General features: G+C 40.9%; 1 protein-coding gene across 1 annotated transcript in view; it reads right to left on the bottom strand.

Annotated features, from left to right (window-relative positions):
- Positions 1-12,731, bottom strand: part of TLL1 (tolloid like 1) — a 586,556-nt gene that overhangs the window by 110,500 nt on the left and 463,325 nt on the right. Inside the window, 1 exon segment of the mRNA XM_029571633.1 lies at positions 7,069-7,185. Within this exon segment, the coding sequence (XP_029427493.1) occupies positions 7,069-7,185 (117 nt within the window).

Below are 12,731 nucleotides of genomic sequence, written 5' to 3'. Positions count from 1 at the left end.
CTGCTCCTCAGAACATAAGAACATAAGAAAATGCCATACTTGGTCAGACCAAGGGTCCATCAAGCCCAGCATCCTGTTTCCAACAGTGGCCAATCCAGGCCATAAGAACCTGGCAAGTACCCAGGAGCAGAAGTAATCTCTACACACCGGCCAGCTACCAGCATATGTTTTCCAGGAACGGTGTCAAATGGTGCTGTCCCAGCCGCCCCCCCCCCCCCCGCCTCATCCCTCCATGCCCAGACCGCCCCCTGCCTGGCCCACCCCTTTCTTTTGGCCAGGCACTTTGGCGCGTAACAGGGGTTACACACATGGCTGGGCCCTTTGTAAAATGTGTGTGGTGTGCACAAGGACAAGCCACATGCATGACTCCCCCAATCTTACACACGTCAGGTTTTTAAAATTCGGGTATAAATAATAGATCCCAAGCTACTATCCTTATTGATTAATAGCAGTTCATGGACTTCTGCTTTAGAAACTTATCCAAACCTTTTTTAAACCCAGTTACATGAACCTCCATAACCACATTCTCTGGCAATGCCTGAGGCAGGCGTAACTTGCGCGCGCCGGCCGGCTGCTGGTGTGCGAACCTCTGGCTGCTGTGCCAGAGGATTTGGGAATGCCCCCGGATCGCTGCCACGCCCCAGACCGCTCCTTTTTGAAAGCCCTGGGACATACAGGCATCCTGGGGCACATAACTAAAATAAATACATAAAAATGATATGGTAAATGCATTTCAGCTAGAATGACTACATAGATAAAAATGAACACTGCCAGTAGAAGAGGACCAGAAGGCTCATCTGCATACTGCTCCCAGCATCCCGCGGGAGAGAAATCCAGAGGTCACTGCAAGCGATCCAGGGAGTGAATTCCACAGCCCCAGCTTCCAGAGGCCCCACACCCTTTGCAGTAGAAGGGGTCTGGAAGACTCATCTGTATACTGGTCACAGCATCCCCCGGGAGAGGAGTCCAGAAGTCACCGCAAGCGATCCAGGGAGTGAATTACACAGCCCCAGCTTCAATTAGGCCCTGCACTCTTTGCAGTAGAAGGGGACTAGAAGGCTCATCTGTATACTGTTTCCAACATCCCCCGGGAGAGGAGTCCAGAGGTCACCACAACACAAGGTGAAGTAAAGAGGCTATTTTAGCCAAAAAAAATCCTTCAAAAATTGGAAGAAGAATCCATCTGAAGAAAATAGGATAGTGTATAAGCATTGTCAAGTTAAGTGTAAAACATTGATAAGACAGGCGGAGAGAGAACTTGAAATGAAGTTGGCTGTATAGGCAAAAACTCATAATAAAAATGTTTTAAAATATATCCAAAGCAAGAAACCTGTTAGGGAGTCGGGTGGACCATTAGATGACCGAGGGGTTAAAGGGGCTCTTAGGGAAGGTAAGGCCATTGCAGAAAGACTATATTAATTCTTTGCTTCCATGTTTACTAATGAGGATGTTGGGGAGAAACCAATTCCGGAGATGGTTTTCAAGGGTGATGAATCAGACAAACTGAACCAAATCACTGTGAACCTGGAAGATGTAGTAGGCCAGACTGACAAACTAAAGAGTAACAAATCAACTAGACTGGATGGTATGCATCCTAGGGTACTGAAGGAACTAAAAAATGAAATTTCTGATCAATTAGTTAAAATTTGTAACCCATCATTAAAATCATCCATTGTACCTAAAGACTGGAGGGTGGCCAATGTAACCTCAATATTTAAAAATGGCTCCAGGGGCAATCCAGGAAATATAGATGAGATTTGTACATTGTATTTTCGACCTACTTTGATGCACTCTGTACCTAGCTGCTATCAAGCTAGAATGAGAGTATATTATACATCTTTGTGTACCTTTCCTCACTTCAAATCACACCAAATCTTCACTGATTTGTACTGTGCTGTTCATACCTCTGATTGTGCATATAATACTGTCTCCCAAACCCTAGACCACCATCAAAACTTCACCTCAAATTACTAGTTGACTCTCCTACAGTGGTATAAAAAGTTGACTAATATGGGTGCCACCCCAGAGTCTCTCTCTCTTTCTCTCTCTGTCCACTTTCCTGACTGAAACGGGATTTGTGATAAATATTGTAAATCCTGGTTTGGGATATTGCACAAAATAACGCCAGGAAAAAAGGTGCAGTTATCTCTGGCATTAAAACATGTGTTATGTTATCGCATGCAATTTTAAACACCCCTCATTTTATAAACTCTTCCCCCGTTACTAAATTTTTTAATTTTGCATAAGCATCTTACGAAGTGAAAAATAATGCATGTGTCAAGGCGTTTTCATGTTCATTAGGACCTTAACCCCCACATTAAGGCCCTAACACATTTTGTTGAATGACCCTGTAAGATTATGGAAACTGCAATCTTCTTGCCATCAAATGAAAAAGGAGGAAACTCTTCTGCATATGTTTTTCTGGAGAAAACAATTTCTGATTTAGAAAAATTCAAGGAGAGTTTGTTACCGAAAAGCCATTTCTGAACAAGTATACATCTTCATCTCCTTTTAAGGCATTTCTAGCATAGCATTTCTATGTGGACAGTATACCCAACCAAGATCTGGCTGCCTATTTTTCCTGATGCATTAAGTAGGTAATTTTGTAACATCACACAAGTTTATCACACTTGGTAAAAGGGATTTGAACTTAAATCGCAAGAGTAATCCTTCCTCATAGTTCAATTACCAAGCCCTGGACTACTTTCTCCCTAATTTTAGTGGGGGAAAGGTTTTGTTCTATGGAACCTATGAAATTCTCTTTTTTCTAACTGTCAAAGAATACCAAGTAGTTTGACATGTGTCTTTAATATATAACAGAGTAAATGACAAGCATTGGGGACAATTAAGGTTCTTCAAATTTAGTTTACACCTACTCTTGCTAATCCTCACCCTTTTGTCTTCTTTGTTCAGTGAATGGTTTTCTGTAATTATATGCTTAGTATCTGAGAAAGTTTGTCAGTCATTGTTAAACATTTCATAGAAAGACTGCTTGATCTAATATACATTTTTTAAAGAATCCATAGGTTTTAAGTCCATAGGAAATTCCTTCAATAAGCAGCATGTTCTCAAATAAAGACAAAATGTGACTAATTATATAATTTTAAAAATTGATCACAAAATGTACAGCTTTTTAGTGGACAATTTATCATACCAGGTAAGACAAAGTAGTACCAACTTACTGGTTAAGGTGTTAGTGATTACATAATTAGTTCACCAAATGGTTGTCACATTTTTAAACAATCCTCATATAGAAGCGCCAATTAAAATTAAATAGTAGTTATAAAAATGAATACAGGGCCATAACTCCTGAGTCAAATGTGTCTCAAGCAGAAAAGCTCTGTTTCAAGCAGAAACTTACCACATTATCATCAGCTAACAACTGGTAATAAATTAGGTCCATATTAATTAAATTAGGTCCATATTAAGTAAGTTGGGGAGCAGGAAAGTTATCAGGAAAAGTTACTAGGATAACTTTACTCAAATATTCAGCAGAACATTCCTGAGTATACCTAGATAAAATCAGGCACCCAGATAATGTTATCCGAATAACCTTAGGTCATCCCTTTGGCAAGGGCAGACTTATGTAGATAACCTTTTTGGGACAGTGCTGAGGCTGAATATCAGTGCTATCCAGCTAAAGTTAAGCTCCACCCTTTAATTCCCCATCACGCCTCTTTTTTATCTGGCTAAACATTTGTGCAGGCAATGATTTATCTGACAAAATTTAAACAGAGAGTAGTACAGGGAGGGTGGGGGGATTTTTAAAACCAAAGATTTGTCTGGGCAACTCCTAAAGTTACACAGACAAATCTTCAGAATATGGGCCCTCAAGAGTAAATTGACTGTCTATTACATGTTTCATTGGAAACTCTGAAAAAAAATTTTTTTTCTGTATCCACTGATGAAAATGATTAACAAAACTAATATAATAAAGGCTGCCTTCACATAACTCATCCAATTTTGATTTAGATTTCAAAAGGAATCTGAAGAATTAAACAAGCAAAATATCCTAATGAAGTGTTGTTTTAATCATTCTGTCAGCATGCTCTAAAGAAAATTTATGAGAATAAACTTATTTGTTCCACATCACTAAGCACTTACTATTTCAATCAACAGGCAATTTCCTCTATGGCAAAGTCTTGTCACTATAGCAACAAAGTAACATAGTAAATGTTTATTTATTTATTTACTTATTTATTTGGCAAAAAAAGGCCCAGGCGGTCTTCCCAGTCTGCCCAGTAAGCTTCTTTTTTTTTTTTTAATGTAAGTGTAGTAACTGCCGCTCTGTTCAGGTTACCTCCATATCTTCTGTTCCAGGTAGTAACTGCTGCTCCATGCAGGTTACTCCCAGTTAACATAAGATACAGCTTTCCTTCATTTCCATTCTTTAATCACAAGGGATCCTCTGTGTTTATCCCATGACTTTTAGAATTACATTACTGTTCTTATCTTCACTATGTCTTCCAGGAGGGCATTCCATGCATCCACCATCCAGTTCATGAAGATCTATTTACTGAAGTTGGTCCTGAGTCTACTCCCTTGGAGCTTCATATTATGTCCCCTAGTTCTACAGCTTTTTTGCTGTGCATCATTACATTAATACATTCTAGGTATTTAAATTTTGTATCATATCTCCCCTGTCTCTCCTCTCCTCCTGGATATACATATTTTGATCCTTCAATCTCATGTCATATGGCTTTGAAACTGAAGGACCTGAATATATACAACCTGAAGAGTATGCATTTTCAAGTCCTAGTAAACTTAAAGTCATCAAAACACTTCTTTATGGATAGAGTTCAGATAATCCCTGGCATCCAATAGTACTTTGGTGAAATGATTCGATTTTAGTCAACAAATGGGTGATTGGTTCTTCACTTTCAGAAAACAACATCCATGGGAACTGTGTAACCAATGACTACTACTGAAACTGTATTTCCATATGATGAAATGATTATTTAGCTGTTAGCTCTTTAAATAGCATGTCTGGGCTACTTTATGCTACCTTCTTTGATATCCTGTACACTAAACCTATAGATTTTATGATCACTTTTTGACATTTTAATTGCTTAGTTATTTATGTTTTTGTATATGTTTGACAAATTAATAGCATATTACTTATATTATTTTAATCAAATTTTTCCCAATGCTTTCATTTTTGGATGATTTTTGTCAGTTTTTTGATTATTTAGGGCTTGATACACTCCTATATGAGACCTAGAACAATTTAAAGTTAGAGTTATATGCACTTCAGGAAAAAATATTTATAACTTCAGTTTGAAAAAGTCTAATGAGATCCCATGTGTCCCAGTAAAACTGAATATACCACTCTTATTTGACAATTAAGGCTGGCTCTCTTTTTCTGGCATGCAATTCATTATCATTTTCATTACAGTATATTTGAACCTTAATAGCCTTTTTCAAATCTGCAAAATCATGTTGCGCACATGTTATAAAATCGGGGGTCAGCGTGCACAAGGGAGTGCACAATTGTGCACCCTGCGAGCACCAAGGCCCGCGGCCTTCACCCGTTCCCTCCCAGGTCGCTCCGATTTCAGACTGGCTTGGGAGGGAACTTCCCAACCCCCTACCCTAACCTCCCTTCCCCTTCCCCTAACCAACCCATCCCTATCCATAATCTAGGGCCCCCAAAACTGTTTTACCTACTGCGCCTACCTAGGGGCAGGCACAGGTTGCGCGCGCCGGCACTCAGCTAGCACGTGATTCTCTGACAAAGTGGCAAATTACTGCTGTGCCGGAGGCCTCTGTGCCTGCTCTGCCCTGCCCCCCAGACTGCCCCTCCCTGCTCCCACCCCAAAGCCCCGGGACTTAGACGCATCCTGGGGCTTTACGCACGTCGCTGGGCCTTTCTAAAATAGTCCCGGCACGCGTAACCCCACTTATGCACGTAGGCTTTTTAAAATCCGGCTCTCTATGTACAGGAATACTGCATTTAAAGTAGGCAAGCATAAGATGCAGAAAAGATACAAAACATCAGGAAGATGACTACTGCCACTCTTCTTGTCCCTTTTATAAAGACAGATCTTTATTGGAAAAATATATTAAGACCATGTTAGTTCTGTGTACACCTTTCTATAACAGATGACTTTTTAAAATGGCTTTGGAGCTCCGCCCTTGTGGATATATTGATAATATATAAACAAAGAAGTATGGGCTAGGCCAAGGACCAGACGTCAGGACCTGCCTCCAGGCTAGACCCTGGCATCAGGCCTAGGCCAAGGCCCTGGTGTTGGGACCTGACATCCAGACCGGGCCTGGCATTAGAACTGGGCCCAGGCTTAGGTCTAGGCCAAGGCCTAGGCATCGAGATCTGGCCTCCAGACCAGGCCCTGGCATCGGGTTTGGGCCCAAGTCTTGACCTATGCCAAGGCCCAGGCATTGGGATCCAGCCTCTGAGCTGGGTCCCGACATCAGGCCTGGGCCTGGTCTAAGGGCCAGGCATCAGGACCTGGCCTCTGCATTGGGCCCTGGCGTAGGACCTAGGCCCGGACCTTGGCCTTGGCTTTGCCTTGATTCACTTGTCAGGATCCAGCCTTTTTAAACTAAAGAAATGAAATAAATATTAAATGAAACTAAATTCATGGAACCCCCGCCAAAAAAAAACAAAAAACAGCAAAACGAAGGAAATTTTTTCACCCATGAACAACTCTAATAAACATTTGTAATTAGATTAAAAATTTTAAATACTGAAATAGATTTACCAATCCTCTTCCAACTATCTTTTTGCTATTATTTGATTCTATAAAGACATACAGTAGATTATACTCATAAAAGTTCTTGTTTTAAGAATACTTTTATTTGGTCCAAAGAGATTCAGAACATCTAGTGTTTTACCAATTAAATTTGGAAGGAATGCTATGTTATTCTAATTTTACTTTGCTCCCATGAAATAATTCTGATTTTCTACAAGGGGCATTCTTCTTTCATACATTTCTTTCAAGTAATGATTGTTCCAATTCCAAAGGTAATTTTGAAACATATATTTCCAATTAGAAAGCTTAATCAAAGCAATGCAACAGTGCAATAGTTACATTTTAAGTGACTTACCCTCATAAACTGCTGAAAAGCCCTTCCCTACCCAGTTGCTGCTGCTACGAAACTCTACCCACATCCTGCTGTCTGTGGTTGTAAGGAAGTCTGGCAGTTTGTCACCACAGAACCTTCCTGCAAGAAAAAAGTGTGAAGACTGGATGTGGGTTACCTGAAAACGAATGTCAAAGTTCACCAAATTTAGCAAAGTTCCCTTCATGCATAAAAATGGCAACTTGTGCGCCACTGCTGGGCTTACGACCACAATTATTCCTCTTTATGCATGAAATGGACTTGCAATCTCTTTTGGTTTCGCATGTAGTAAACTTATGCATGTAAATATAAGCTTGTGAAATTTAATGCAAATTCAAAATGAAGGAGCTACTGTGTTGCAAATTCATGTAAAGCAGCTGAATAACTATGCTCACAATGCTAACATACATGTAAAAAGTGCTCTGCAGGATGGTTTTTGCAAAAAAAATTAACTACACCTAAATGAGATTGTAGTAGGAAACTCCTTTGTGTAATTTTTGGGCATGAAAAATTGCAACTGCTGCACGAAATTCATCGCACTTTAGTAGATGTATTTATTTATTTATTTTATTATAAACTTTTTTACCACACTAACAATAAACTGATCAAGGTGGCTTACAACAATAAAATACGTACAATCATATCACATAAAATTAATTAAAACATGAGAACAACCATGACTTTACCCTTTTCCTGAAGCCCAAATAATTAGTTTCCAATCCAATAATTAAAGGAATAGAGTTCCAATATTCTAGGCCCCCCCTGAGAATATCTTCTTCCCGAGCCTCTCTTTTCTCACTTGCTTTAGCCCTGCTACTACAAAAAGCGGATCCACTGAGGAACACAACATCCACCTAGGAACATATTTCTGCATCTTATTTATCAAACAGACCACACCCTTAGCATGAAGGATCTTATACATGATAGTCACAATTTTAAATACTATTCTCTCTCTCACTGGAAGCCAATGCAGATGTCTAAGCAACGGATTAACACTATATCTTCTAGGGCAGTCGAAAAACAAGTCGGCTTCCATGGTCTGCATCACTTGAAGTCATTGCAAATTTTTCCCTGTAATCCCCACCAGTACCCCATTACAATAGTCAAAAAGCAGTAAAACCAGTGTCCGGACTACTGTCCAAAAGACCCCCACACTCACTTTATTCCTTATCTTTCTTAATTGCCATCACTTTAAAAATATCCTTCTCACCTTCAGGGAAATATGTAGTGTAAATATCCATTTATCATCATAGATTACTCCCAAATTTCAAATTTCCTGAGTATTAATACATACTTTATTCCCAACCTTTAATTGTAAACTACACTCAGGAGCTACATTCACAAAAACTATCCACTCCATCTTATCCTCATTCAATTTCAACTTGTTCTCCTCCAACCATTTTCCTAAAACTTGCAAAGCATCCTGAACCCTAGCCAGGTTCATTACTGGATCCTTTTCCAAAGGGCAAACTACCTGGACATCGTTCACATGGATATAACCCGTAAACCCCAAACTGTGAATCAAAGCCCCCAATGGTTGTAGAAAGATATTAAAAACCCATGGCTATAAAGGCGGGCCCTGGGGTACTCCACATTCTAAACCATAAACCTCTGCCCTCTCACATCAGCCTCATTTAGCTTGATTTCTTATAGTGTAATAATGTTAACATACTTCCTCGCTCAGTTTCCATGGTTTATGACATTTTTCTTAGCTGAAGACACTTAACTTTTCACCTGGTACCTTATAACACACTTCAAAGTGTATTTAATGTTACACAATACATAATGACCTTCAGTGTTCATCAGGGACTAGCAGTACTGGTTGTATTTATTTATTATATACTGAAATTGGTTTACATTCAGGTACTGTAGGTATTTCCCTATCCCCAGAGGGCAATAGAGGGTAAAGTGACTTGCCCAAGGCCACAAGGAACAACAGCAGGAATTGAGCCCTGGTCTCCTGGTTTATAACCCACTGCTCTAACCACTAGGCTATTCCTTCTCCCTTTTTGGGCTTCCTGACACAGCTCTGTCCTGGTACCTCATTTCTGTTTTAAATAAAATTCTCTCCTTTTAGACCTGGGCTTTTTATAAACAGAAATTAGCAAAGGCTGAGATGCTGATATACTACTGGGTGCCAAGTTTCATGCTGAAGTCATGATTTTATGTGCATAAATTTCTACTGTGATTCATATGCAAATAAACAGATAGAAAACTTACACACAGAAGTTTCCTACAAATAGCTTCACAAAAAAGGTGCTATCTTTTTTGCAAAAAACTGTCTAAGTCTTTTCTGCGTGTATTTTAGCACTGCGAACATAGTTAATGAGCTATTTTGCATGAATCTGCAGCTCAGCAGCTCATTCACTTTGAATCTTCCTAAAAGTTGACAAGAGTAAACTTACGCACATAAGCTTATTACATGCAAAACCAAAACAATTCACAAAGTCCTCTTCACATGGGAAAACTGTGCACCAAAGTCAAACTTATGTGCTCTATATGCCAATTTTTACATACGAAGCGGACTGGTGAAATCCAGCGTATTTTAGTACGTGGCCTCTGATGGTGATTTGGTGATGTGAGCAAATACAGCCCGTAGCTGGATTAAGACCACTAAGTTTAATGCACAAGATTTGTTTCACTGGTGAAGCAAGTTAGAATACAATGCCACCCTGCTGGTGGATATTACAACTAACCCACTGGACTGCCAAACTCCCTGTGAGCATGTGTTCTTTGGCTAATAAAACATGTTCCATTATGTTTCATTACATAAAGAAGAAATTGTATTTTGCTACCAATAAAAGTGATTACAGAAGAATAGCATCCTAATGAGTCAAACATTGACAAAAAAAAAAAAATCCTCCAATTTAATAACTAATTGTGACTGAAAGAGATTTCTGCCAGCTCCTTCCCAGCACTGGGCCTGGGGAAGTGAAATTCAAGAGCAGCATGACTAAGGCTATGCCGGTCTCTCAAGTTTCCGCTAGACATAAGAATCTCTACTGGCATCTTTGTAGTCTGCACTACCTTTTAAAAGTAAACAACGAAGGGAGCAAAACACAAGACAGCAGCTCAGCATGAAAACATGACTTAGATCAGGGACACACTGAGCCTAGTGGAAAGCTTAAAATAGGATGAAGTGTAAATATTGTGAATACAAATATATTTATTCAAATATAATCACAAAAGATAATTCCTGTCTTTTCTGCACATAATTAAATAAGCAATTTCAGGGTGTTTGACAAAAGATTGACCAGGTAGAATTCTTAATCCAGAAGACTCGTCTCTCACAGAAAGACTCATGTTTCCAACAAGTGAGGTGTGAAAATTGCTTATTAGTTACATGATTTATGTAAAACTCCACTATGAATCATTCCCTCCTTCTCTTCCCCACCAAGGAGAGCGAGAGGGCAGAAGACCAGGAAATTCCATGCCATCCCTGGACCCAGCAGGAGGGAGAGCAAGCAGGGGCATGCATTCAAAAAAGGAAAGCATTTCCATTATTTATCCCTGGTTCCCACTTGTTTATTACTGATTATTAATGAACTTTAATTGCTTTTAGCATAAAAAAAAGGTTTAAACCCACTCTGAGGGGAAAAAGTCATCGCATGAAATTCCCAGAATCATCCTGGCTTTCATTTAAAACCCTTTGTGCCATAAGCAGAGCATGGGAAACCCCTTTTGGACAGGCATCAAAGAAATGTTGCATCTCAGCCAAAAGCTCCTGACATAACCAGAAAGCCCAGACACCTGTAGTTCTATCCTGCCCCCTCCCATCCCGGCTGGTAACCAAACAATACACACACAAAGAAAACATGACACATCGCTGGGATGCAAATGGCCACAGCCGTTTATTAGAATACCCTAACAGAAGAGTCTAATTTAGGTGCCGAGTCCTGCCAACACTGCCTATTCTCAACCACTGGGCAGGTGCCGAATTCTGTGATTCATTCCATCCAAGCGGAACTGGGGGCCTTCACTCCCCTTGAACCCCCGGACTGCTGGACTGCCATCACTGGAGCGGTCCAGTCAGGCCACCATGCAGCAGACCCTACAAGAACCCCTCTCATACATGCCTGGCCGTCGATCCGTCAAGGCCCAATCCTCAGGCCTGACATTCGTCATTCATGGCCATTCAAAGAGTGGTGGCCCCAAGGCCCCTCCATTCCTTACTGGCACCTCCCTTCTTCCTTTTAATACCTCCAGCATTACAATAGCTTTTCCTGGACTCAGTTGCCGCTGCCACAAGGATCCCATCATTCAAGGGCCAGGAAGCATCCTTGCGCCCATGCAGGACATGCACCCCCCATACCAAATGACTACGGCTCCTGCATGAAACCAATGAATAACCTCTGCAAAGCCTGCAGAAACAAATTATTTCCCATATTTGACAAATGCACTCGTCCAGAGCATACAATTCTGTACAATGCATGTCCACCCATTTATACCTCAGATGATATCTCCCCATGAGCTGAATGGCCTTGACTACCTTCCAGTTAAACTTGGCATGGTATCTTCCCCACCATCCAAAGACCAACATTTTTTGATGGGGTATAATTTCAGACCAGCAGATTTTTTAAGACGGTCATGATGAGGCAAATCAGTTCAAGTTATCTCTGATTGTGTTCAGCAGAGTGAGAAGTGCTATTCCCTAAATCATTGCACCAAGGTGTTTGACAATAAGGTCTAGCAGGGCCAGACCCATCCCTCTCAACTGCAGCATGGGCCAAAGCTGGTGCCAGCGCATGCCTCCTTGACCCAGCCATTTGATGGTCCAGCCTCTTCCTGACAACACAAGGTCGGGCCCAAATTTCCCACTCTTAGCCCTTCTATGTGTATGTGTGTGGAATGAGGGGCCAACGATCCATGCAGAATAACAACAGATGGCAGCTGCAAGTGAAAGGAGAACTTAAGTCTTGGTGTGCAACCAATCTGGCGTAAGTGCAGGGGAACTGTCAACATACCTAATGTATGATGCAAAAGCTCTTGACCTCCATATCTGTTGTATGACAGCCTATGGGAGACCAGCAGTGGCAGCGTTAGATGTGGAGTGAGTGAATTCTGAAACTTTCATTCTGAAGCCCAGCTTTCACCAGTGTTTTCTTGAAAGTTGCCGAAAATTGGATTCAGCTTAATGGGGATTTATCCTGGTGCAGTAAAAACAAGCCGTCCCCTTCTGGGCGTAAGGTCAAATGTGGAGTCACGGCTTCAACTGGACATGTTACCAGACCTTTAACTGCTGTTAAAGTGATGAATTGACCACACTCCCCTTGATCAGTGTTGGACTGTCTCAATCTTAGGTATAGTGTGCCATTTGATACACTGATATCCTCCTGCAGCAAGACCCATAGCTGTGATGCATTCTGAGATGGTGCTGTGAACTCACTAATGCGCAAGGCTCCAAAGAATGCAAGCGCAAAGGCAACCCGGAAGAGAGTAGTCTCAAACTCCTCTGCAGCTACTATGGGCAGGATGCACCAAAGCAATAATAGGAGGTCATGGGTCAGCGGTCTCCATGTTTGCTGAGGTAAGAACTCCCTTGCCCAGCCCAGCATCATCCTTTTGATGGTAAAAAACTGTTTTGCACATCCCGTTTCCAGCTTTGAGAAGAAAGCTTGAGCGGCTAAGTGTGAATGAACCATGTTCAT

This window comes from Rhinatrema bivittatum, chromosome 1 (genome assembly GCF_901001135.1).
Source record: "Rhinatrema bivittatum chromosome 1, aRhiBiv1.1, whole genome shotgun sequence".
Lineage (NCBI taxonomy): Eukaryota > Metazoa > Chordata > Amphibia > Gymnophiona > Rhinatrematidae > Rhinatrema > Rhinatrema bivittatum.
The sequence above is the reverse complement of the archived record's forward strand: the minus strand, read 5'-3'. Positions and strand labels throughout refer to the sequence as shown.